Source organism: Artibeus jamaicensis, unplaced genomic scaffold (assembly GCF_021234435.1).
Source record: "Artibeus jamaicensis isolate MK-2021 breed Jamaican fruit bat unplaced genomic scaffold, CSHL_Jam_final scaffold_804, whole genome shotgun sequence".
Classification (NCBI taxonomy): Eukaryota; Metazoa; Chordata; class Mammalia; order Chiroptera; family Phyllostomidae; genus Artibeus; species Artibeus jamaicensis.
Window position 1 is genome coordinate 1,788,543 of NW_026522055.1, and position 27,116 is coordinate 1,815,658.

Sequence of the window (27,116 nt, forward strand, 5' to 3'; positions counted from 1 at the left end):
TGGGTTGGATGATGTCCCCCAAAAGGAAAGGTTGCTGGTCTGATTCCCAGTCAGGGCGCAAGTCTGGGGTGTGGGTCAGGTCCCCGGTTGGGGGCGTGGGAGGGCAGCTGAGCGTTGTCCTGATACACCGAGGTTTCGGGTCCAAGCCTGGGTCAGGGCGCACAGGGGAATCACCCAATGCATGCATCAATAAGCACAATAGAACAACAGATCGATGTTTCGTTCTTCCTCTCCCTTTCTCTCTCTAAAATCAATCAATAAAAAAATGAAATAAAAAGAATGTACAAAACTTTATGGTTGGCATAAAAAATTACATATAGGTTACAATGGATTTTTTTTGTGTGCAGAAATTCAGGGTTTTTACGTAGTTTCATTTCTCCCCTTTGCTTCTGAGACTTTACTGATTGATTCTAAGTTTCAGGAAGGTCTTCTCCATCTAGGTTTTTGGTGAACATTCAATTCTGTGATTTTTGCGGGGTGGGGTGTTTGCAATTTTGGTGGGTGGGGTATGCAGGCAGCATTGAATGCTGTGCTTCCTGCAGACCCATGAAGGGCCCTATGAATTAATCAAGAGTCTCTGGGTCACAAGTGACAGAAACCAACCTGAACTAGCCTGAGTGAAAGAATTTATGAGCTCCCCTACGTGCAAAAGGCTGGGAGGAGGAATGTTTTCAGGCATGGCTGAATTCCAGGATGCAAATGGTAACATCAGATATCACTTGTGTCAACGGAAGAAATGCCTAAACCTGTAAGAATTTTTAGGAGTGTATTGGAGCCAAACCTGAAGGGGATTGAGGAAATGCTCCATTATTTTGTACATTGCAATCCAAAGAGGAGGCGTAAGCGGGTGATGTGAAATCCACTGGTGATGGAGTTGGGAGGCGGGGGCCTCTGGGATTGCATAAAGAGTAAAATGATAGACACATACTTCTTCACCTGGGTGGGTACAGGAGAGTTTATAGTCAACAATTAACAGGAGAACAACAAAGAGGGGAGTTTTGGTCTCTGCTGGTGGGTGCTTGTGTTCTGAGGGGTCTGGAATAAGGACATACCCTGGCATTCTGAAGGCCTGTTATTGTAGTTACAGAAAGACCACAAGCACAGGCTCAATTAAGGTGAAGACTGACCTTCGTCAGGGAAGATTCTAGTCTAGGGCAATGACTGCCGGCCATGACCTGTTTTAGTTAGGAGTTTTTTTTTTTTTTTTTTACGATTTTATGTGTTTACTTTTGGAGAGAGAGGAAGGGAGGAAGGAAGAGAGGGAGAGAAACATCAATGTGTGGTTGCCTCTCATGTGCCCCCCTACTGGGGACCTGGCCTGCAACCTAGGCATGTGCCCTGACTGGGAATCGAACCGTGGACCCTTTAGTTTGCAGGCCTGCACTCAATCCACAGCTCGACCAGTCAGGGCAGAAAGAATGCATTTCTAAGTTAACAGATAACCTCAGGCCGTTATCACAGACTGTACATCCAGTAACTTCCTCCCTGGGGGGGGGGGCATGACGTTTATCCCTGGGTGGCACTCTGGTTTTCTGAGGAGTCAGCCAAGCCTGGGGCTCCAGAGGGTTAAGCAGAGCCCAACACTTCCCAGAGGCCTTTGCAGCTGGAGCCGTTTGGCATCTAAAGTAGGTTCCCCTACAGGAGGCGACACAGGGTTCATCTGTGGGGTAACTTTGGTGTTATGGGTAGGTGATTATGAGGGTGCCTGGGGGTTGACTTTGGGGTAAATGGGGGGTGATTTGGGACAACTTTGAGGGTGTGAGTGGGGATGACTTTGAGTTTACAGGTGCCTGGGAATGACTTTGTGAGAGAGGGTGTCATTTTGGGAGAGGGAGTCATTTTTCCAGGAGGTGACGGGGATGGTGTCTGTAGTCAGTTTGGGGGCGGGGCCCTTCGAGGGTGCTCTACATGGGTTCGGTAGGGATCAGTTTGGGGGTTGACCTTGGGGAGGGTCTGGGGGTGGTTCTGGGACAATCCTCCTCTCCCCCTCCCCCCAGTTCTCATCCACATGAGCATGGGCTTCATGATGCTGGCTCTGGCCCTGTGTCTCATCCTCCTTCCCGCCATGGGCCTCTCCTTCCGGCCCTTCTTCCAGCGCCTGAACAAGATCGACCTTGTCTTCAGTTGCCTCAGCTTCTGCATTGGTAAGTGTTGGATGGGGGCGGGGCGGGGGGGAGGTGTTCCCCCGACTCCCGACCCCCACCTCGGCATCCATGTCTCCCCCCCCCCTTTCTTTCTGGCTTTGCGGAGGTCTCTCTGTGTAGAATTCTGTCCTGCTGTCCCCTGGGTCTGTCTTTGAAAGTTTCTCGGAGTTGTCTCTGCCCACTCCCACGGTTCTCCTTTCTCTGTCTTTCTCGGTTGGGTTGAGTGTGTGGGGTAATTTCCAGGCATATCTGTGTGTGTGTGTCTGTGTGTGTGCGCGCACATGCGGGTGCTTGAGAGAGGTCGTCCTGTCTCTCTTCTCTTTCTGGGGATTCCGAGGTTCCTGTCTAGCCTCGTGCCCATCTCTGGCCCCCCCAAGCGCAGGGCTCCTGATTGTCCTCAGCATGACGCTCTTTGTAGTCAACTGCCAGACACTGGAACTGAAGCCACATGTATCCTACCTGTTGCCCACATACTCGTGCTGGGGCGGCGGCGCCTTGATGCTGTGGGCCGGTGAGGGCAGGGCCTCGGGCCGAAGGGGCGGAGCCTCCGCAGGGCAGGGGGCGGAGCCCGGGGCGAACCTGGGCGGGGCCTTGGGCGGGAGAGGGGCGGTCCCGGGGGAGCGGGGCGAGGCCTAGGGCTGGGCCGGGAGTTCAATGGCCCACCCAGGCCCCTCTGCCCAGGAGCTCTGAGCTACTTAAACCACGTGGGCATGTGGGGCCTCCATTCCATCTCCTGGGAGCGGCGGGTGAGCAATCGGAAGTTGAGCTATAGCCGGTGGACGCAGCAGAACTCCCGGAAGCGCACGAACAGACTGCAGTCGAACACGGGCCCCAAGCCAACCGCGGACCCTCCCAGTTCAATACCGAACCCGGAGATTGCCTCCGAACTTTTCCGAACTGCCACCGATGCTCAGGACACTGACAGGTCACTGCAGCCAGGCGGCGGTCCAAGCGCCTGAGACTAGACCTCCGTGCAGAGCAAGCCAGCCCTTCGAGGACTGCAGGCAAAGCCCGGTCTTTCGAGCTCGGGGCCACCCTGTGCGACCTTGCTCTGGTCCAGTTGGTCTTCATTCTGCCCTCTTCCGGCACCCCAGAAGTCCGAGCCCGAGCAGTGTGGGGCCAGTGGGCGTGGCCCTGCCGGGATCCCAGCGAGGCCCCGCCCCGGCGCCCCGCCCACGCAAACCACGCCCCAAAGCCTCACGTCCTCGCCGTAACCACGCCCCCGGAAGTCTAGCCTTGACCCTGCCCAGTTTTTTTGTAGCTTCGCCCCAGGAAGGCGTGGTTTGCCATAGCATCCCTCTGTCCGTTTCCTGGCTTCCCGCGACAACAAAATGTGGGCGCCACCCACATTTTGGAGGTGCTAAGAGTTCGGGCCCAGCACGTGGAACCGGTCTTCAGTCCCTGCCTCCGCTCTCTGCCTGTCTGCACCTGTGTCTAGCCCCACCGTGGCCCCTCCTCTCCCCCTGTCCATTACTGTGCGCCTCCTGCCTCGAGACGGGGAGCGCTGGGCAGGCTCCAGCCTGGCCCCGGTGGGACCCGGGCTACCAGGTGCTCTGCATCTGGAAGGCCAAAAGACACCAGAGCTTCACGCGAATTTGATGCATATCAGGTTTTATTTGGGCTCAGGGAGAGGGCGGAAGCGTTCAAGAGTTGGCTGCCATGGTCTCCTTGATCCAGTCCAGCATGGACACAACTTTGGTGAAGACCCCAGGCTTGTTGGGTCGGGCACAGGGGGTGTGGCCCCATGACGAGATTCCTTGAAGCACACCGTCGCAGATCAGCGGGCCCCCTGAGTCGCCCTACAGAACGAAGGGGAGACGGGGGGTGGGGGCGGAGAAGGGAGTGGGGAGTGAGGTCAGTTTGCGGACCTGTGTCCGGAGTCACTCCCAGAAGAAGGTGGGGAGGATTCCAGTAGAGGGGACAGTGGGTCGAGTTCTAGCCAATGGGGAGGGGACACCAGGGTCCAGTTTCTGTGAGTCGTGGGCAGGGCCCAGGAGGACAGGACCCTCCTGCCTCAGAGCTCATCGCAGATGTCACCTCTCCCAAGCAGCTTTCTCTATGAGACGGGATAGTAAGAAGCTCGTGAAATTCCTGGGCAAGGGGGCTGGGGAAACCGAGACAAGAAAATGAAACAAGTCCAAACAGTTGGAGCAACTTACAATCTCAAGACCTTATCTCCCCTAACCAAGGACACTTGAGAGCCAATGGTTTATACCTCTGCTCTCTCACCAGAGGATACAGAGCTTCCGGGCCACACACCACAGAAGTCCCGGTAAGAGAGGAAAGCTAATTGGAAGGAGAGATAACAGCAGAACCAGGGGAGGAGCTTGGGAAGAAGCAGCGTGCCTCCCGGTTGGCTCCTCCTCCCCCTACGCCCAAGAGAACGGGCTCCTCCATGCTCCCCCTAGGAGTCCTCCCCCAAATCCCCACGATCCCCCTATACAAACCTGCTTCTGAGAGCTCAAGGGAAGGTGGATGTTAGTGTTTTCACCCGGCACCTTCTCAGGTTTCCGGCCTCTGATATTAATGACAATACAATTACACCCCAATCCCTGTCTCCACCTTGTGGCTGAGCGGGGAACAGGCAGCTCGAGCCCAAGACAGTTCTCAGTTGCCCCGGGGCTTTTGACTGGACTGTGAATAAGTGTTAACGGGAGGAAGGGATGAATTATAATGTGGAGGAGAGGGAGTGCACGTGACACCAGGAGGGGGGTGTGGGAAGGGGGCGAGCTGAGGCACTGCGGGGGGGGGGGGCGCACATCTGGGCAGCCCTGGGGAACTCTCAGCCCCAGCCCAGAATCTGAGCTCAGTCCCCCGGCACTCTGGGGCCCAGGAGGGACCAGGCTGGCTCACCGAGCAGGTGTCTTTGCCGCCCTCCAGGTATCCAGCACACAGCATGACGTCTGTGACCTCCTCTGGGTGGGCTTTGGCACAATATTCGTTGAGCAGGATTTTGAGGTCCACACACTGGAGGTTTTCTGGGTACTTGACTATGGGCCGTGGAGACATAGGGCTGTAGCCTGGATCCTCAGCCCTCCTCCCTGAGGCCCAGGTGTCCCGACCCCAGCCCCTCCTCCCTACACCCCGGAGTCTGGGCTGCAGGCTGGCATACATGGGTATGAGGTGAAGCTGCCCCAGCCATAGGCATAGCAGATGCTCCCCAGCTCGGGTGCCTGGGTGGGCAGGTCCAGGACGTCCACGGTGTCTGTGATCTGCACGGGCTCTTCCAGGCGGAGCAACATGATGTCGTAGCTGTAGTCTTCTCCCGGGTAGGTGGTGTGGTTCTTCAGGAGGCTCAGGTTGAACTGGGGGTGCGGGAAGCTCTGACTGACCTGGGCGAACTGGCCGTCGTCTTCGACGTCATACAGGTTGTGGACTCCCAGCCAGAGCTGGTAATTTCTGGGGAGAGGTGGGGGGTGGAGACAAAGGGAATGAGGAGAGAGGAGGGGGGAAGGGAGATGCGGCAGGGCAGCATCCGAGTCCCAAAAGAGTAGGAGAGAAACAAGGAGACACACGTGGAAGATTTAGAAAGGTTGTGAAAGGCGGACCCAGGGACCAAGAGAAAGGGGGTGAAGAAGTGAGCTTTGAAAGTTTCAGGGAATGAGAAAAACAGGGAGAATGGAGAGAAGGAGGGGGCAGAAAGGTGGCGTGTGGAGGAGACAGACAGCGAGAATCAGAAATGGAAGGGTGCAGGACCGAAAGAACAGAATAAGGGAGGCGAGTGAGCACGGACCAAGAGAGGAAGGAACGGAGGAAGGGAAGAGGGAGAGAGTGAGACGTGGAAGCCCAGGAGGCCAGGGAGGGTCGGAGTGTGGGAGACAAAAGGGAGTGAGGACAGGAGGGGGCGGGGCAGGGGGGGGAGTGGCCTTGGACCAGCTCAGGCAGCAGCTGGGGCTGTGGGGCTTGTTCCCCAGCTGGCGGGGGGTGACCTGGCCCTCAGCCCAAGGTAAGCGGCCTCCTGCCCTTCCTCCTCTCACATCTTCCTTCTTCCTCCATGACCCTCTCCCAATTGCGGCTGACCCCAGCTTTTCCCAGGGAGCCCCTGGAGTTGGTGGATTGTCCTGAAGGGTGGGGCTGGGCAGTGTCAGAAGCCCCCCCCCCCAAATGTTGCGGACAACCATCCCCTTTTTCTGGGGATCCCCTTCAGTCCCAGCCTGGGGACAGGGAGAGGGCATGAGGCAGAGACAGAGAGAGACAGAGAGAGAGTGTGGAGAGCTGGAGGGTGAGACCTACAGGGATAGAAGGGGGACCCAGAGAGAGACAGGCAAGCGACAGAGGGAGATAGAGACAACATCACAGTCACAGAGAGCGACACAACAGGGCCAGCTACAGAGACAGACAGACAGAACTGTGGAAGACAGAGAGACAGCGGCATGGGGAGAGACAGAGGCAGCCTCAGGCAGCCACAGTGCGGGGAGGTGGGGGGCTTCGCTGGCATCACCCAGGCCCAGCCCTGCCCCTCTCCTTGGGACCCTGGACCACGACCTTCCCTTTCTGCCTTAGGTCCCTCAGCCTCCCCTGAGGTCATCCCAGGGGACTGTGCTGGCTGCCCAGTCACGCGGAAGCCCCAACGTCCCCTCCCCAGACACACTCCCCCTACTTCCCTACTCACTCGCCTATGCAGTGGGCCGCGGTGAGCACCCACTGGGGGTTAATCAGCACGCCACCGCACTGCAAGTCGTGGTAGTGGTACAGAGCCACCTGCCAGGGGTGGGAATCCTTCTGACACTCCCAGCCTCCTACGATCCGGGACTGGATGGCCGGTGCAGCGCCTGCAGGGAGGGCACTGAGTCAGGGCGCAGGGCCAGGAGAGGGAGCCGTGGGTGGGGCGAAGGAGCAGGCTGTCGGGAACGACCCAGCACTCCGGAGACTCTGAGCCCGCGGGCTGGTGGCTCGTCCTGGGTGGGGAGACATTCCATTGACAGCAGAACAGGCCCCAGGGATCAGGATAGGAGACAAGTGTGGGGGGGCGGGGGGCACCTGGAGCAGATGCTGGGTATGACGGCCGGGCTTGTGGGGGTGGCCGGGGGTCTCGGACTGCGGGACAAGAGGCTGTGGATTCTGAGGGGGGAACCCAGGTGAAAGGCCTCGAAAGAGCAGCTCAGAGGCTGAGGGGAAAGGACTCGGAGGGTGAAGCGGCTTCCAGGCTGACGAAATAGTTAGGGCCTTTTGGAGGGCTGGGCTCTTGGGGGTTCTGAAAGCATGTGGAGTTGGGGAATCAGGTCTGAGAGGCCAAGGGCGCCTGGGGGGTTTAGGGTGACTGGGGTTCCTGGTTGGGGCTGGAAGAGGTGGGAGAACCCGAGGTCACAAGCCGAAGAGTGAAAACAAGCATCAGCTTCTTGGGTTCGGGGTCCTGTGAACCAGGGGTGACATGCTAAGAGGGGTGCGGACCCAGGGACAGCGTCGGGGTCAGAACTGGGAGGGGGGTCTAGAGGAAAAAGAGCCGGTGTGAATCATTCTGGGGTCAGGTGATCTCGTGGAGATGGGGAACCAGGGGACCGGGCGTCTCCGATCTGCAGAAAGAGGCAGATCGGGGGGCCGAGCAGCTGTGGGGTCGCCAGGAGGGCCCACGAGTTGCGGCTTTTGCATCCCATGTTGGGGCCCCCTGAGGGGGGTAGGGTGGGACAGCTGGGCTGGAAAGGTGTCCGGGACCCCGGGGGAGGGGAGCCATCCCAGAAAAAACAGAAGGATGCAGGAGGAAAGGGGCTGGAGCTGGAGGGAGGCTGTGAATCCCACGGGGAAAGGAAGGAGCCTGTTTTTCCTGGAGGAGAAGGCTGGGGTTGCTGCCCGGAGGTTTCAGGGGAGAAAGAGACATTCCCGGAGCCTCCAAACCAGGAAGGACCGGAAAGTCTGTTTTTGGAAGAAGCGAAGGCATCAGGTGGAATTCGGAGGAACCTGGGATTCGGGGTGGGGGTGGGGCAGATGCCAGGGCCTGGAAGGGCCTGGTTGAGAGCTGACGGCTGGATGGAAAAGACCTCCAGGGAGAGAGGGCCCTGGGGATGCAGGAGCCAGATCACCGGGTCACAGAGATCGGGGGTCAGAGGGGGTGATTGGGGCCCCAGGGTCTGGTGGGGCGGGGGGCTCATTGGAAGAGGCGGAATCCTCCAAAGAGAGAGGATGAGACGGCTCGTGATGCTCTCTTGGCAAAAGAGACGGGGGCAGGATCTGATGAGGGACAATAAAATATTGTGGGGGCTTCTGAGAGGGAGCAGGACCTGGTTTGAGAGTGAGGGCGATGGAGAGGGTGGGAAGGATGACGGGCTGGGGTGGGATTTAGGGGTGGGAATGGGAAAGATCAGAAAGAGCCTGGTGCCCTGGTCTGGGGTGGACTGTGGGGTGCAGGGGTGCAGGCTGGGGTGCTGGGTGCAAGGGAAGGGATTTATTATTATATTATATTGGGTGTGTCAGGGCCCTCTCCCCTCCCATATCTTCCCCGCTGTCTTACCAGTCCCTGCCAGGGACAGGGCAAGGCACAGGGCCAGGAACCACATGGTGGCAGAGGCGTGCAGGGGGCAGGCAGGTGGTGAACCGGCAGCTGAGGAGCCTCCCCGAGAAGCTTTTAAAAGCCTTCATCCCCCTGGGGCCCCTCCCTTGCCTTGCCGGCACCCTGAGGCTAGCCAAGGCCCTGCCCCCGCTCCCTGGGCGCTGGGCACCTCCTCCCACCTCAGCTGTGGAAGGGACATGAGAATAAGCACCTGTTGTTCTGTGGGCCCTCCACGGGGCTGGAAGTGTTCCTGGGGCCAAGGCCAGCAGCTCCGGGCAGGGCCAGCAGCTCCTGGGGCCTTGCTCTCAGGGACAGAGAGCCAGTGAGGGTAGGTGAGGCAGCGAATGGGGACAGAAATAGGAAAGTAGGGGCATCACCGACCTCCCCCAATACAAAGCACCATATTCCTTGAGCCCCAAGGAAGACCACATACCCCAGGACGCAGTGTTCTCCCTGCATTGCTTGCAGCCAAGATGTCAGCTTCTCAGCTTCCAGATCCCCCTGAAATATAAGCGGTGGCTTGCAGAATGCACTGGTTCTTGCATTCCCGGGCTCAGGATGTAGGCCTCCAAATCTATTGTCTCTCTCATAATAAAGTCTTAGCGTATGCACGACAATTCCAGCTCCCCCAGATCCAAGAATATGAAGTTTTCGTAGTGCAAGCAAGGAGGTCAAGCCCGGGGATCTCAACGGCTTGTTCAGATAAACCAGAAAAAAAAAAAACCCACAAGGAGAACTGGATGAAGCTGACATAGCCTTTATTACTCCCATGACAGGGAGTCCAAATGGGCAGCAGACCAGCAAAGCAAGACCACAGCTCCCCGAGTCTAGACTTGGGGTCCCAGACAAAGGGGACCTGCGCATGGGACTCTAAACTATGTTTCTTCAGTGTGCGTATGCAGAAAGAAACAGTCAAAAAGCAGTCACACGGGACAAGAAGCCTCTCCCAAAAGGAGATGAGGAGGGAATTGCAGTCCACTTCCAAAGTCATACACATTGCTTCACATTGGAAGGAGGCCCTCTGCCTAACCTTCCAGTAGGAGTGTTGGCAGGGCCATGTCCAGTGTGGCCCCGTAAGTGGTCTCCTTGAATATGTTCCCTGGCACGTCAAAATCCATTGTTCCCCCCGAGCAATGCTGGGGTCCCATTACCGGACCCCTGACTCCTTGTTCCCCAGATCTGATGCTCAGGGTCAGGCCCTCCAAAGTCCCAGGAGTCCCAGACTACCTGCCTCCAAAGAGCATCCTCATCACAAGTTCTAATCCCGCCTTCTCCCAACAAAAGATTTCAGTCTCACCTGGCTGGTGTAGCTCAGTGGATTGAGCGCGGGCCTGCGAACCACACGATCGCGGTTCGATTCCCAGTCAGGGCACATGCCTGGGTTGCAGGCCGGTTCCCTGCAGGCCAGTTCCCAGCAGGGGGACGCACAAAAGGCAACCATACATTGATGTTTCTCTCCCTCTCTCCTTCCCCCCCTTCCCCTCTAAAGATAAATAAATAATAAAATATTGAAAAAAAAAGAATTAAAAAAAAAAAAGATTTCGGTCTCAGGGGCCAGGTTTCAGTTCTTCAACATTCAGGGACCTTGCCAATACCATTTTGGGGGTCTCTGAGGAGAATTGAAATCTAGATTCCGGCAGACTCTGTGGTAAAGCCATAGGTCTCTGACATGTTCCTTTGACTCTTTAGTACAATCAAAGCAGCTCACAGGGTCCCAGTCTCTGCTGTAAGTTAGGAAGCTGCCTAAGGAAAGGAGAGTATTTGCCTTTTTGCCTAGGCTACCAGGAAGCCCCAAACTAAATCATGAAGAAAATAAAGATGTTCTTTTCTTTTTAAAATATTTTATTTATTTATTTTTAGCGAGAGGGGAAGGGAGGGAGAAAGAGAGGGAGAGAATCATCAGTGTGTGGTTGCCTCACTGGGGACCTGACCCCACACCCCAGGCATGTGCCCTGACTGAGATTCGAACCAGCAGCCCTTTGACTCTCAGGCCGGCACTCAGTCTGCTGAGCTACAGCAGCCAGGGCAGAAACGGAGTCATTCTTGATCATCGATGATCATCGAGTGTGTGCTGGATTCTCTCGCTGGGGGTTCAGAGATCTAAAGTATTTTCCCAGTGCTAGGCCCTATTTGAGTCAGTTTGCATGAATTTCCTCATTTAACCCTTACAACCCTATGAGGTGAGCAATACAAGGATGGCTCTTTCACAGAAGGGGGAAGCTGAGGCCGAGCGAAGTGGAGTACCGGGTCGCTGCTCCCCACTTCCCTTCACCCCCAGGAGAAAGTCCCAGAAACTCTTATAGGCAAACTCACATCAGTGCCGTTAACCTGATGTTACATAGGTGACCTTGAGCACCCGGATGGTTAACATCCTTGAGCCTGGGACAAATGGGGTCTTGGCTTGATTCTGCCCCAGGCCGGCACGGCGCCGCCACCTGGGCAGTTTCTGCTCAGCGTGGGCGTGAGGACTTGCGGGCAAGGGTAGGGGGACGATGGGCGGGGGTGGGTAGAGCAACGCAGTCAGTTGTTCTTCGTGGTGTCCCTGATCCACTGCAAATAGCTGCACACTTTGGTGTAGACCCCAGGCTTGGCGGTACTGTCGCAAGGGACATCCCCCCAGGACACAATGCCCTGCAGGACGCCTCCACAGACCAGGGGTCCCCCGGAATCACCCTGCGGGGGTGAGGGGTGGGGGAGAGGAAGCTTGAGTGAGAACTTCCAGACGCAGCGTCCTGGTCCCGGTCCTAAGCACTCACTGGTCAGGATCTCAGCCAAAACCCCACCCCACCCCATCGCAGCTCCATACAACCCAGGGGGACCCAAGCCAACCTAACCCCGGCCCAGCGCATCCCAACGCGGCTCAGCCAGTCCACGAGCAAGCCTGCCCTACTCCAACCCCTACGTCTTCCCCATTCAGGATCAAACCGGGCCCACACCCGTCCAGTGCCGTGTCTTTTGCGCCCCAAATAAACTAGACCCAATCCCCAATTCAACCTATTTCCCATCGACAGCCAAAGCCAACCCGTTCCCACTCTCAGCTCCAGCCTGGGCCATCCCCCCCTCCCTCCTCCGAACCCAACCCAAACCGTCCACCGTGACTGACTCCAACCTCACGCCCATTCTGCCTGGTCTTCCTTCTCCGTCCGCAGACCTATCCCTAGGGTCGCCTCTGGCGCAAAGCCAGCCAAACTTAACCGCGTCTCAACTCTCGAAAGCGTCCCCCTCCCTCCCCAGGGCGGGGCCGCCGCTCGGGCTCTGACCTCGCAGGAGTTGGTGCCTCCCCCGCGCACGCCTGCGCACACCATGGTGTCCCTCAGGTGCCCGGGGTAGTCCTTGCTGCAAGATTCGGCCGAGATAATGCTGATGTTGGCACAGTGCAACGTATCTGGGAGGTTCACTGGGGAGGACGGTGAACTTGGAGTGAATCCATTGATTCCCAGGCCCTGCAGGGGCCTCCGCCCCACAGCCCTGGAGGGATTAGGCTCCCGAAAGGTCCAGCTCCATCCTTTCACGCACCTGGTGACTCTCGGCTTCCTGTGGCCCCAGATTCAATGTCAGACACCAGGCCCCAGCCGGACACCACGCAGGACTCGCCGGCCTGGGGGCAGCGTTTGGGCAGCGACACGGGGCGCACTTGCCGCGAGAGGCGCGCAGGCCGTTGGAGACGCACCAACATCAGGTCGTGGAGATGGTTGCGCGCCTCGTAGCGCGGATGCGGGACGAGGCGCGACACAGCCCGCAGCTGCTCGGTGCCGTCGCGCTGGCGCAGGTTATGTTCGCCCAGGCGCACCCTCATGTTGCTGTGTGGCGCCCGCGATCGGAGGGCGGAGGGAGCAGGCGGGAAAATCAGAGAGCGGACAGCCTGGGACTCGTGACCCCCTCGGGAATCTGGACGTCCCATTACCCTCTCTCCAAAGCCCCGAAGCCAAGAGTTCCGGCCCTCGCCTCCCCGCACCCTCCACACTGGGACCGAAGCGTCCACAACCCCGCGCACACCTGGACCTCAATTCTCAGGCTCCAGCTCTTTTCTTCCTGAGCCCAAGATCCTCAGACCCCTAGACCCGGCCCCCCAGCGCCCCCTGAGCACCCTGAGCCCAGCCTTCATACCGCGTTTGGCAGTGGGCTGCGGACAGCACCCAGTACGGGGAGATGAGGGAAGCGCCACAGTTGAAACGTCCACGTTCAAGGAGGGCCACTTGCCAAGGCTGGGAGTGGGGCACGCACTCCTCCCCTCCGGGCGGCGGGCCGCTGCCGCCGTCCTGGGCCGCTGGGAGCGGAGACAGAGGGGGCGTCTCTGAGGACAGAGTCCTTTTCCTCACGCTCTAGGCCTTTCTTGCACAACTCCTCTCACTTTGTATTTTTCCCCCCTGTGCCTCCCCCGAAACTTCCTAAGGTGTCTCTGTTAGTGAACTGTAAGCATTGCCTTCTTTTTTTCTAGCTGTTACAACTTTTGCTTATTTTCTTCAGAACCGTTCCTCTGTGCCTGGTTACCACAGGACTCTGGGAGAGAGAGAGCGAGGACAAGGAAGGGGCCAGAGGGCAAGCAGTCCTCTGTGACTGGCAGCGGAGATAAGGACGATGGATACAGTCCAGCCACTCAAGGTCACTGAGCTGTCACAGACATCCAACAGATGTGACCGCTCGCTCTGCATGACACACAGTCTTGGCTCCAGAGTCTGCACATCTCAGCCAAATGCCGTGTGTCATACAGACGGGGCACAGGCTTGACCACACAAGGTCATGGGCAGGCAAACAGGCACAACTGGTCTTCCAGACCTTGGAGCCGACAGGGACGGCGCTGGGAGCTGAACTCACTGTGCGCGCACAGGTTGCAGCTTCCAGAATCACAGCACAGGGGGGCACACGTGTGTGTGAATATGGACGGTGAAGGCATGGGCGTGTGCGCACACCCACGCACATTCACAGATACAGATTTGCACATAGAAGCTCAGGCCCAAATTTCCATCCTTACGGTGGGTCTGCACAGACTAGGTCACAGGTGCTCACGGTTGCATGTGGGGTCTGGACCTACAAGGTGGGGGTCTTTAGTAAAGGTCCATGTAAAGCCCTGGTGTGGGCTGGTGTGACTCAGTGGATTGAGCGCTGGCCTGCAAACCAAAGGGTCGTCAGTTCAATTCCCAGTCAGGGCACATGCCTGGGTTGTGGGCCAGGTCCCCAGTAGGGGGCGCACGAGAGGCAACCACACACTGATGCTTCTCTCCCTCTCTTTTTCTCTCCCTTCCCCGCTTTCTAAAAGTAAATAAATAGAATCTTAAAAAAATGAAGGTACACGTGAAGAGATGTTGCTATGCACTCAGGCCCCCCAAAATGTGTCCACAGACACGGGTTAAATTTGGAATGATAAAGTAACCCATGCCCACCGGGTCCAGACATATCCGAGAGACCCTGAGCAAACTATTGGATTTCTCTGGGCCTCTGTTTCCTCATCTGTAATATGGGATTTTTGTGGGGACTAAATAAGCAGGGGTGTGTGTGATGCCTGACATATTGTGACTACTTCATAAATATCGGTTATTTTCAACAAAGGGCTCGTAGGTTTATTTATGCAGACATGACACATGGACGTTCAGGCTGGGGACACAAGCTTAGCCAATGTAAGTCAGATGTATGACCAGATCCAGATAAAGAGAGTCAAGGTCAAAGCTGACTCATTCCCAAGCCACTTGGTGGAGATTCACAGGACCAGCACTCAGGTGTGGACCAGCTAGATCAGACCCCAGGGCAACAACTGGACACAGGTCTGGGCATTCAAGGTCAAGGACATAGAGCTGGACACACTGGTTAGGACAGGACATATTTATCCATCGCTGGATTGGCTCCCAAGTCAGTTGCTTGGTGTTCAAGGTCACTCACTCCTCAGGGTTCCCATGTGGGCACCTAGATCACACACGTGAGCAGGATGCAGCCCCCATGAACGGCACCACAAATAAGGACATCAACAGGGACGTTTCAAGATCACGAGACCACGCCCCACTACACTGACCAACATGGATATGCCTCCTCAAGGTCACAGCCAAGCACACAGTCACCTCCACGCTTGGTCAGGATTTGCACAGCCAAGACCAAGTGCCCACACTCTGCCTGCTAGGGTTAGGAACTGGGCCAAGGGCCCTGGCAAGGTGGAGGGAACTCGGATGAGGTGGACAAGGGGCTTAACGAGGGAAGGGTGAGGTCGTTCTTTGGAGAAGGGCAGAGGGTTTCGGGCTGAACAGTTGGACACTGAGGCCGCAACTGGCCAGTCCAAGCCGGAGCAGGGCAGAGGCCTCAGCCGGGTGCAGCAGGCAGGCAGGAGGCTGGAAGGAGGCTGGAAGGAGACTGGAAGGAGAAAGCAGAGACAGAGCCCAGGGGAACGCTGGCAGAGGGGGTGGGGCAGGGCTGGACCGGCCCCCAGGGGCGAGGGAGGGTCCTGAGTTAGTGCAAGTCCACCCTCCACTCCTCCCAAGTAGAAGCATCAGGTTACAGTGAATTTTTCCATGGGTGGTGGATGAACCTGGTCTGGAGTTCTCCTGCCGCCTAGGGTCACCTTGGCCCCCGTGGCTACCCCTCTCCGAGCCACGGCCCACCCCCCACCGCACAGAGATGTTCACTGGGACAGACGAGCCTTCCTGGTGCTGAGCGCCGAGCTTGGCCAGGTACTGAGCACCCAGCAACGCCAGCAACCCTTCCGGGACCCTCCCCTGGGCCAGGCGCTGGGGCAGCTGGGCAACCTCTCAGAGAGGTGCCCGGTCACTAGAAAGGAGCAGGGCCTAGAGAGGTCATTCCTCAAAGTCGCACAGCAAGAGAAAGGCAGCCCTGGGCCTCAAATCCAAGTCTGTGTCCCCCCCGCCCCCCACGTGGCATGGGGACCCTTGACAGCTGCAGGGCTCCCCAACTCCCACAGACCTCCCCCCCCCCCACCTGACCTGGGCCCACCTCACCTGCCGACCTCAGCAAGAAGAAAGCAAAGACAAGAAGCCACATCGTGGAGGAGGGACCAGGGCTGTGCCGAAGTCTGGGGAGGGGAGAGAGTAAACTGGGGTGAGGCTGGGCCCTCTGCCCCCATCCGGACCCCCCCGCAGGCACAAAGTGACCCCACCTGCTGCCTGAGAGAATTCTCACCATCCTCGATCCTCGCACCCACCCTCAGCTGCCTGCTCTTCCTCCTGGGTTTCCCATCTCCGAAGGGTCTGCCGATCTTCAGGAGTCGCCCCTAAGTGACCCCAGAGTCTCTCAGACCCCAGCACCACCCCACCTGACCCTGGATCTCTCTCCACCTTTAAGGCCCTGGCTCAGGATATAATCGCCCTGGACCCTATTACCAGTCTCTTATGCAGCCTCTTGGGTTCTCTGCCCCACCCCCTCCCCACAGGCCATTTCTTCACTTGAGTTCCCAGGGTCTTTCTACACCTGGAGTTCACCCCGCCCCACTCCTGCTCACAGCCCTGGTGACTCATAGTGACCCCAGGATAAAGTCCCAGCTGCCCCCTACCCCCCAGCCACGCTTTAGAGGACAGGAGTGACTTCTCCACCTCCCAGCCTGTCTGGCTGGGTCTCATAAAGCACAGCCTTCTAGATTCTTCCATGTCTCCTTCCTGCGATTTCACGCCTCCACGATATTGTGTGGGCTGTTCCTCCTTCCCCATAAGCCATTCCCTTCAAGGTCCACTGCCTGCTTTCGGCCTTTTCTGACTTCCCCTGGCCGCCTCGGGGTCTGTCTGTCCTCCCAGACGGAGAACTCCCCGAGGGGATCTCCAGGGCTGCTGGTAAACGTCCACATTCATCCTCCAAATCTGAGGCTCAGCTCCTACTTCTTCTGGGAAGACCTTGCTTCCTAGCAGGGTTCTCCCTGGGTCCCCTGCACTGCCCAGCCTGAGTCCTGGCACAGGACACGCCTCAGGGACTTGTGCTGAGCTGACCGGAACCCGAGCTCTTCTTGCTGTGGGTAGAAGCTCTTTCAGGAATATCCTCCTTATTCACTCCCTCTTCTTACCCCCTGCAGCTCCTTCTTGCACCTTTCTGGGTTGGGGTTCAACCTGAAGGAGGTCCCTCTGGACCTACTCAGATGTCCTTGACATTCCCCCCTCAGGGCAGACGGTGTCTCCCTTCAACCCCCTCCCTCTACTCTGGGCCCAAAGATCTCACCCCCTCCAGGTTTCTCCAGCAGCATCGGGGGCAGCCTGGATGCCAGAAGAAGGGGAATAGGCACCTGAGCGCCTGAATTTATAAGCTTCCAGCCCCACCTGGGGCCTGGGGAGGTTGAGGGAGGCGGGGTGGGAGGTGGCTGGCAGTCAGCTTTACGGGCTGGACGCCTAGGTGGCTGGTGGGGTGGGGGACGAGACCTAATAAACATTTATTAAGCTGAAACTTCTGTCTGAGTCTATGAGGAGGAATTCCCTGGCAGGTTCTCAAGGGGGAGGAGGCCCTAGGGTAAGAGTTGAAAGATGGGAGGTCAAAATATGCAGCCAGGATTCTGGAGCCTATAATCTGGAATTGGGGATCTGCCGTGCAGAATGTCAATTCTAGAGTCGCACTTCTTGTGCCTGGAGCGGGGTCCTAGATCTTGGACCTGGACCTGGAGTCCCCGTTCTGGACCCCCAATTCTGAATTCTGAGCCCCCAGTTCTGGATTCTGGACCTTTGATCCCTGGTGCTGGATTCTGAATCTGGGTCTCCAATTCTGGGTCTTGGGTTTTGGGTCCAGATGCCCCAACTCTGGATGTCGGAGACCAGACCTCTCGATTCTGGGTTCTGGATTCTGGGGCTTTGATTCTGGTTCTCCCATTTCGGGTTCTGAATGTGAGGCTCTAGAGTTGGGGAATCATGACCTGAAATCTAGAGCATGAATATCGGGGTAGTCTGTGTCCTGGCGTTTGGGGCTGGAGTCCGGATTTTGGAGGCTGGTCCTGGAGTGATGATTCTCAGACTTGGATTTGAGATCTTGAGCCTTTGAACTTAGCGCCCAAACTAGACGTCTGGACTCTGGCATCTTCACTCTAACACTGGAGGTTAGACACCTTCACACTTGCTGGGTGAAGACTGGGTTCTGGAATATGAATGGTAGGTTTTGGATTTTGAAGTTTGGAGCCTGGGTCTTGATTCTGAGATTTCATGGGTTGACTCTGGAGTGCACAGTCCCTTCACACCTGCCTGGTCTATTTAAGAGGCTGGACTCGGGCCGGGCTGCCATAATTCCTAGACTCCTAGAACCTTGACTCAGGAGTGTGAATTGAGCGACTGGGAGACTGGAGTCTTGGTTCTGGGTTTTGAGGCTTGAACTCTGGATTCTGCTTTCAGGAGGCTGGAGGTCATCGGGAAGATGACCCAAGGCTTTGGGAATTTGGGGTTGTCTCACAGTGCCTCAGAACCCCAGAGGGCCCCAAGCAATTGTGGAGAGTCTCTCCTGGCTTGTTCAACTAATGAGAAGGCACAGATGAGGAGGGACTGACCTCAGATCACCCAGGGAAGGGCGGGGCCTGTTGTAGGTCCCACCTCACGTCTGGAAGGCCATTACCTTTGCAGGAAGGGGCTACCACAGGGGGTGACTGTTTAGGAGGTCAGTGGCCACTGCCTGGGGGCCCTGGCCCTAGAGACCCTCACAGGTAATACGGCAGAACTATGGCAGCTCACACCCAAAGTCCTCTGGCTTACTGGAAGGGCACCCCGCCCTTCCGCCCTGCCCCCGCCCTGTGGTGACATCCGTGTCCCAACTCCCTCCCACTGTGGCGAGTCGGACCTGGGTGATCAGTGTCCTCCTGCCCATCTCCCCTTGTGTCCTTCACCTAAACCACACCCCGAGTCCCACCTCCTCCTCTCCGGAGTCTTGTAACAGCCTCTGTGGTTCAACCACCAACCGCGACCTTGAACTCCTGCCTAGGGCAGCTTCCCACTCCCAGGAGGCTCCTCTCCCTCACTGTGTTCTAACTCGTTTCTCTCTTTCCCCCAACTTTCCTCCTCCCACGTTTCCTCTCTTAGAGACAACCCCATCGTCCACCTAGTCATGCGGCCACCTCCACTCGGGCCACCCTGTCCCTGCTCACCCCTACGGCTCAAAGGTCTGCAGCCCCGTCCTTCCTGTCCCTGCCTCTCTCTCCCTCATTCTCTCTTCTCTGTCCCCGTGGCTTGGCTGTAGCTCAGGCCCCCTCCTGTGCCCCCAGAACGCTCACCCCAGCCTCCTCCCTGGCCTCCCGCCTCCCAGTCAGCGCCCTCCACCCATCGCTTGGAGTTGACCCCGCCCCTCCCTGCCCACGACCCTTCTTTGTGACTCCTCACAACCCCTGGACAGGCCCCCACTCTCAGCCTGGCACTGGGGGTCTTTTGAGATCCCCCTGCCAGGACAAGCTGTGTCTCACCCTGGCTGGTGGGGCTCAGTGGGTTGGAGCATGGTCCTGTAACCCGAAAGGTCACTGATTCAATTCCCGGCCGGGGCACGTGCCTGGGTTGCAGTCAGAGCGCGTGCCACAGGCAACCAATCGGTGTTTCTGTTTCAGATGTTTATCTCCTGCTCTCTCCTCCTCCCTTTTCCTCTCTCTAAAATCAAGAAGCATGTCCTTAGGTGAGGATGAAAAAAAGACGTCTTATTTTGAACTTCCTCCTCTCTCTGGAGAGAACTGGGGGCGTAGACTCCCGAGACAAGAAAGCAGAGGGGAGGGGCTTCTCTCCTGCCCGGTTTCCGGCCTAGTCTGGTATCCAGACCACCTCTGGAGCGTGCACCTGGAACTCCTGCCAACATCTTGTTTGTCTGCACCGAGTCCCGAAAGAGCAACGATGTTGCGCTGTGAGCCAGGCACTGAGGGCCTGCGCAGCTGGCGGCGGTGCTGAGCTCCAGCTGGACGGGGTCGGACTCGTGTGCTCACAGGCTCCCCCTGGCGTCTGTGCAGGGAAGACGGCAGAGGCGCAGAGGTTCTAGGAGGCGAATGGCCTTGTGACAACGGACGGTGACGCGTGGCCCATGCTTTGCATGGAGCTCTGGGCAGAAGCTGGAAGTGCACTCCAAAGACAGACCTTCAGAACGCCACACCTCCAAACAGAGCTGTATCAGTCAGGTTCTCCAGAAGAACAGAACCTTTATAGCTACATCGGTGGATTATGTGGACATGGGCTCATGACTGCACTCCATTTGCTGGGATGTAAGTTTCTTCCTTTCTTTTTCTTTAAAAGATTTTATTTATTTATTTCTACACAGCGGGGAAGAAAGGGAGGGAAAGAAACATCAGTGTGTGTTTGCCTCTAGCTTCCTCCCTACTGGGGACCTGGCCTACAACCCAGGCATGTGCCCTGACTGGGAATCCAACTGGCAACCCTTTGTTTTGCAGGCCTGCGCTCCAGCCACTGAGCCACACCAGTCAGGGCTGGGACGTGAGTTTCTTGACTAGAAGTGTTCCCAGCAAGACCTCAGTTCTTGTCTGCTTGAAGGAAAGATTTCTGTTGAGAGACAAAGTGCAACAGAACAAGCAAGACTGTATGGGCACAGCAAAGCACACACAGATGGAATGTTTATTAAAGCTGGAGACAGGAAAATGGGGAAGGGCTTGGGATAGAAGGAGCAACAGGAAACCCCAGTCTGGGCTGCCTTAGCGCACCAGGAAATCAGAGAAAAGAGGGCCTGGGAGGCAGGGTCAGGGTCTGCAAGCCGGAACTTGTGTAGACCACGTCTAATTGTGGGATGTTCCGGGTCAGACAACACTCAGTTCCTACTGGGCAGCTCAGGTTCCACGGTAGCTTGGAGACCCATGGTTATGAGAGGGGACTCAAGAGTTGGAAAATTTTAGTTTCAGGTAAGTATTAATGCATCTAGTAGGTAATGCATGTGTTAAAGCTATTGTTTCAGGAACTGCAGGTGTGTCTCAGCACTCCCAGAAAAAGACAGATGACCACCTGGGGCACAGCTGGAGACATGCGAACCATTGTGTTCTAGGGAGAGACAGACCAGTCACCCAGCAGCTCAGGGACAGCTACCTGTCCAGGGTGAGAATACAGGAGCTTTTACATCTATTTTCCCCTGAGTTTCAAAGCCACTCACGGCACTTAGTTCTCTGTTAAAAAAAAAAAAAAAAGGCTGGTTTGGAAGGAAATGCAAGATGGTCCGTTAGGGCACATAACTCACCCTCTTCTCAAATTGCAGGTCAGAGGCATAAAGCACCCGTAACGATTCAATCCCTGTCTCTGCTTATTGGGTTCGGGATGTGACCGGCAGCACAAACACCGGTCTTTTCCTGTTTCAGTTAGGTCTTCAGTGTTTACTAAGGGAGTGAGGTAAGGCTGTTTCTGAAAAGGAAAAGCTGTTGGAGAAGACGGCAGGGCTTGGCTCCCAAATGCCAAAGGTCTACAGCCGTGACTCACCGATAGGGGCGTCCAGAGTCTCCAAATGGCATCTCCATTTGCCTCTTTGAAAACATTGAATCTATTGGCTCAGGCGGCCCAAGTGGTCAGGTACCAACAGTGTCAACTAGTTAACACCGGAAGTCTCTCCAAATTAGACTGTTCACATTGTTACCCCGACTCTGCGGTTCATGGCAGTAACCGTGTCCTGCACGTCTGGGTGACCAAGTGTCTCCGCTGGGTCCCTAACACCCTGGGGCCCATTGATCTCTGTGGCATTTATGTTTCCCAGTTCAGTCAACTTCTGCACCACTGTACCAAAACACTTTCTTTCTTCTTCTTTTTTAAATTCATTTGTTATTTTTTGAAGAGTTTATTTATTTATCTTTAGACAGAGGGGGAAGGCAGGGAGAAACATCAATACGTGGTTGCCTCTCATGCGCCCCCTACTGGGGACCTGGCCCACAACCCAGCCCTGTGCTCTGACTGGGAATCAAACCAGTGGCAGTTTGGTTTGTAGGCCTTCACTCAATCCACTGAGCAACACCAGCCAGGGCTGTTCTTCTCCTTCTCCTCCTCCTTCTCCTCCTCCTCCTTCTTCTTCCTCTTCCTCTTCCTCTTCCTCTTCCTCCTCTTATTCTTCTCCTTCTTCTCTTCCTTCTCCTCCTCCTTCTTTTAAATGAATGGGTATTAAAATTTTTATTGAGCTCACGTGGGATCCAGGCAGATGTTACGTGTTATGCATATGGAGGCAAATTGATTTTACCTCTGGGGAGGAAGGTCGTCCATGGAACCTCTGTTGGAAGGGCCGGAATCTGCGTGTCTACGGATAAAAGTGGTTTGGCACGGTTATCGGCTGCTTACAATCTTCGGAGCTGTAAAAATCATGCAAAGAAAGTGTCAGTGCTGTGAATCAGACAGCCTAGGATGGTGTGCTGTATAGAGATGACGTGTTGAGTGATGGTCACCGAGTCACTGAAGTGCAAGAAGTTTCTCCCTCCGTTCCACAGACTCCTAGAGAGACAGAGAGCAGATTGGTGGCTGCCAGGGACTGTGCAGGGGGCTTGGGGCTGGGGGGCAGGGCTGGGAGGGGGGAGTGGGGAGTCACAGCTACTGGGGATGGGTCATCTTCTGGGCCATCAAAGTTTCAGACAGTAGCAGGGACATTGTAAATGGACTAAATGCCACTGAATTGTGTACATTTAAATGTCAATTTTATAGCTGAGTTTTAACCACACACACCAAAGCAGGGAGAGCAATTTCGTACACACAAACACACTAATCTACATCTTAAAAACCTAGGACTTGTGGCAGCAGAGCCTGAATTGGAAGGAGTTTTCCAGAACCCAGCCTGGTCACTGTATAGGGACCCACCCCTCACCCCCAGTGGAAGGAGGGAAGGGCAGTTAGTCACCAAGCTAGAGCTCCCAGCTGACTCCACAGGCATCTCCAGTTCAGCAGCCTCAGGTGAAGATTCAGGGAAGTGGGTGACCAGGACGGAGCAGCTGAAGATCTTGGTGTGGGCACAGAGGCAGTGGTGGTCAGCTGAGAGTGGACACTGGGACTCAGCCAGTAGGTGGGTTCAAGTACTGGCTCTAGAACGTTCCCCACACGACCCGACCTGGGATGAAGCAATGTGCAGAAAGCGCTAGAACAATGCTCGGGCCATAGGCATAATAGATGTTGTGTCTTTTTTTATAGACGGAGGCGGCTTTGTGCAGTTCATAAATACATTCTGGTGGAATCCACACGATGTCCCTAGTGGGTGCTGTCAACACCCATCCTGCAGATGAGATGGAAAAATGGCTCCAGCACCAGCTGGTGTAGCTCAGTGGATCGAGCATGTGCCTGTGAACCAAAGGGTCGCTGGTTCGATTCCCAGTCAGGGCACATGCCTGGATTGTGGGCCCCATCCCCAGTAGGGGGAGCTCCAGAGGCAACCACACATGGATGTTTCTCTCTCTCTCTTTCTTCCTCCTTTCCCCTAGCTAAAAAGAAATAAATGCAATCTTTAAAAATTTAAATAGCCCTGGCTGGTGTGGCTCAGTGGATTGAGCGCCGGACTGTGAAGCAAAGAGTCGTCAGTTTGACTCCCAATCAGGGCACATGCCTGGGTTGCAGGCCAGGTCCCCAGTAGGGGGCGCATGAGGGGCAACCACACATTCACATTTCTCTCCCTCTCTCCTTTCCCCTCTCTCTTAAAATAAATAAAGTCTATTTAAATATATATATAAAAGTCAATAAATAAATCAATCAAACAAATAAATAATATTTATATTTCTTCTCCTCAACTAAATGATCCCACCATCCTCCCTGGTCCTTTGGCCAACACCTTACTGGTCAGCTCTGGCTTGTGTGGCTCAGCGGATTCAGTGCCAGCCTGTGAACTGTAAGGTCAACAGTTGGATTCCCAGTCAGGGCACACGCCTGGATTGGCCGCCAGGTCCCCAGTATGGGGCATGTGTGAGACAACCACACATTGATGTTTCTCTCTTTCTCTTTCTCCCTCCTTTCCCTTCTCTCTAAAAATAAATAAATAACACCTTATTTATTTCTTGAGCAGGCTGGCGCTCAACCCACTGAGCCACACCAGCCAGGGCTCATTTGGGTGATTTAAATTAAGATGCAAAGGAATCCAACTTGATGCATTTAGTAGAATGAATCATTTGAATCTCTACTTCTTTAAACATTTCCAGCATAAGCTGCTGTATATTTTCACTATCACAGTTCTAACATCTACCACCTTCAAAGCCCTAAATCTGTTGTTTATTCTGTTCACTTTGAGGCAGGCTGGCTTTCCTTCTTTGGTGTTTGCTAATTTTTATGCCTGGTGGTAGTACCAAGAGCCTAGATTTCCTCCTCTTTTTCTTCTAGAAACCGGGGTTCCTCTGCCCAGGGAGGACCCCAACCTCTGTGAGGGTCTCAGCTCAGAGCATAGGTTCCAGGCTGTTCATGACTGACCTCTTACCTCAGGATCAGCCCCACAGTCTGTTTTCTTTTTCTTAAAAAAATATTTAATTAACTAATTAATTTATTTTTAGAGACAGGGGGAAGGCAGGGAGAACCATCAATGTGTGGTTGCCTCTCCCACGCCCCCTACTGGAGACCTGGCCCTCAAACCCAGGCATATGCCCTGAGTGGGAACTGAACTGGTGGCCCTTTGATTTGCAGGCTGGTGCTCACTCCACTGAGCCACAACAACTGGGGACCAAATTCACATTTATTCCAGCATCATTACCTCCTAAGGCAGGCTGTCTGTCCCCTTCTGGGGGCCCTTTCACCAGCCTGCAAAGTAGTATCTGGGAGTGCTTGCTCTTTGGGCCACTCGTGGTTTAGTAAAAGAAAGGATTTTTGAGGATCCTGAGGCTCAAAAGAACACCCACCAGACTCTGTCCTCAGTCTCTGTCCTCAGTCCCCCCATCTCTGCCCCTGGGTCTCAACATTTTTCCCCCAGAGCAACCCTCTCCAAAATTCTTCCTACCTGTCTTTAGCTACAGCAGTCAGGTCCTGAGACAGGTCCTAACGAAACATTCTGAAAATGCATTTAAGAAGACAAAATGGAAATAGGCCGACTAAAACTGAATAACTGAATCGAGAAAATCCCATTCATTTGTCATGTGCTCACCTGACTTCTCAGGAATTGGGCAGCGTCCACAGAATCCATTTCTTCTAATCTCCATTTCTTCTCTTTCCTATGGGACCCTGTGGTCCAGACTCCCATTTCCCAGATGTGGACACTGAGGCCCAAGGAGAAGAACCTATTTTCTGGAATTTTTGAATGGGAACGGAAATCAGGAGTCCAGTTCGAACAGAGTCAGCGCTTATTTTAGACTTTATTTTTGGGCTTTGGGGAAAGGGACAAAAACGTTGAAAGATCAACTTTTTGTACTACTGGTAAGGGTAGGTCAACAACATTGTGCCACCAGGGGGCACTGTGCACAAGAAAGATTATTGGTAGGATTGGACTCCTGGGGTTGAGGGAGGAGGGGGCTGGGAACTCAAGATTCTTCAGTGACTTCAACAGCAGATACTTGGGGGTCTGGGAAAGTGGCTCAGAATCCTGGATAGTTTTCTGTATCCAGCCAGTGAACTTGCAGAGGTTGGTGTAGATGCCTGGCATGTGCAGCTGGACACAGGAGTCTTTTCCAAAAGACGAGAGATGCTGAAGACACTTCGCTCATTACAGACCAAGGGTCTCCCAGAGTCTCCCTGTTGTTGGAGAGAGGAAGAGACTCCAAAACACAGACAGGTAGCCTTCGATGGGAGATCAGAAAGCAACCAAACGAGACCAAGAGAAAGATAGGAAACAGAAAAAAGAGAGAAAAAAAATAGCAACATACCCATTAGAGGTCCCACTGAGCTCTGGCTGCGCCTAATTCTGCTTCTGGTGTCCTAATGGTTTGTTGTTCTGTCTGTGTCTCGTTTTTCCATTTCAGTGGCTTCCAGAATCTGTGTGTCTGTCTGCGTCTCTTTCTCTCTTTTTAAAAAAGATTTTATTTATTTTTAGAGCAAGGGGAAAGGAGGGAGACAGAGAAACATCATTGTGGGTTTGCCTCTTGTGCGCCCCCTACTGGGGATGTGGCCTGCAACTCAGGCGTGTGCCCTGACTGGGACTCGAACCAATGACCCTTTGGTTTGTGGGCTGGTGCTCAATCCATTGAGCCACACCAGCCAGGGCTCTGTGTCTCTTTGTGTAATCTTTTTTTTTTTCTTCTTCCCATGTCTCTTTGCCTTTCATCTTTGAATCTCTCTGTCAGCGTATTTCTCTGCGTGTGTTCCTGCCTCCCTGTGTCTCCCTGTGCTTATTTCTGTTTCTTTCTTTGCTTCTTCTTGTTCTGGCATCTCAGTCTCTTTCTCCCGATCTCTCCCCTTGTCGCTGTCTCCCGGGTCTCTCCCTGGATTTCCTTTCTGCTCCCCTACCCTCATCTCTCACAAAGCACAGGACTTGCTGGGGTGGTGGTCTGAGGGGCATGGGTGGTATTGCAGAACTCAGACACCATCCAGGCGTCTGCCTGGGACACAGAGCTCTGGGTCAGCCCCTCGGGGTGGGCAGGAAACCCTCAGAGGAGGAAAGCACGCCCACATTCCTAAGTTCACCATCCCCCAGCTGACCCCAGCCAGACATGGTGCTGGGCACTGGGAGGCGATGCTGGCAGTGCTGGTGATGCTGACATGCTGTGTGAGGTGACAGAGGGAGTCACTGGCGTTTTCAACATGATGAGCATGAGGTTGTCGGTCACAACAGGTTTGTCGTACTCTGGGTGCTTTATGATGAGGCTGGACTCGATCATCTGGCTGCCTGTGGGCCTCAAGACCGAGCAGGCCCAGCTCGATGGTGAAGGAGTGGAGGGCTAGAGGGGACAGGTGAGTTCTGTGGCAACTGCTGTTACTGTCATTGTCACCATCCACCATCACAGCCAGCAATGGCATCACCCCCCACCCTCTGCTTCCAAGTTCACTTTGCCTTGTTTAACTCTGATGGCCTTGCTTCTCTCTTCTTTTTTAAAAATTATTTTATTTATTTTTAGAGCGAGGAGAAGGGAAGGAGAAAGAGAGGGAGAGAAACATCAATGTGTGGTTGCCTCTCGTGCGCCCCCTTCTGGGGACCCGGCCTGCAACCCAGGCATGTGCCCTGACTGGGAACTGAACCGGCGACCCCTAGGTTGGCAGTCCGGTACTGAATCCACTGAGCCACACCAACCAGGGCAGCCTCTCTCTTCTAAGGACCCTCATGGACTCATTGGACCCACCAGATCATCCAGGATAATCACTCCATCTCAGGATCTGTAAGTCATCACATCTGTAAAGTCTTCAAGCATGATCACACATTCCCAGGACCTCTTGGCTGGTGGGCATTATTTTACCCATCGTAAAGTCCTCTGACGTATTTATTGATTCGCTCGTCCGTTATTCCTGTCTCCTCCACTGGAACCCAAGCTCCTCTGTGAGGACAAAACACCCACGTCAAGGTCAACACCGTAACCTATAACCAAACACAGGTCTGGCTGCCCGCCATTGCCAAAGCCAATATTGAGAGGCAGGAGCTGATGTAAAGCAAAGAGGTTCGTTTTCAGGTACTGGCCGCCTGGATGATGGGGGACTCGTGTCTCAAAGCCTGCCTCCAGCTCTCCCTGGAGGCAGAGGTGTTTATAAGGAGGGAAAGAGGGGAAC

The 27,116-nt window shown here is 55.2% G+C and overlaps 2 protein-coding genes across 2 annotated transcripts; both read right to left on the reverse strand.

Annotated features, from left to right (window-relative positions):
• Positions 1 to 3,738: 3,738 nt before the first annotated feature.
• On the reverse strand, positions 3,739 to 8,717 carry LOC119052016 (kallikrein-1). The gene is given in 6 exon segments (XM_037148998.2): positions 3,739 to 3,943; positions 4,998 to 5,134; positions 5,257 to 5,543; positions 6,757 to 6,916; positions 8,590 to 8,656; positions 8,658 to 8,717. Coding segments are annotated over 6 exon segments (867 nt in total). The 3' UTR covers positions 3,739 to 3,787.
• A 1,742-nt stretch (positions 8,718 to 10,459) lies between these two features.
• On the reverse strand, positions 10,460 to 26,236 carry KLK15 (kallikrein related peptidase 15). The gene is made up of 5 exons (XM_053659675.1): positions 26,147 to 26,236; positions 12,736 to 12,950; positions 12,145 to 12,428; positions 11,889 to 12,025; positions 10,460 to 11,301 (listed from the first exon to the last, which is right to left on the reverse strand). The coding sequence occupies exons 1-5, from the start codon at positions 26,234 to 26,236 to the stop codon at positions 11,149 to 11,151; spliced, it is 879 nt and encodes a 292-aa protein (XP_053515650.1). The 3' UTR covers positions 10,460 to 11,148.
• Between the last annotated feature and the right edge of the window lie 880 nt (positions 26,237 to 27,116).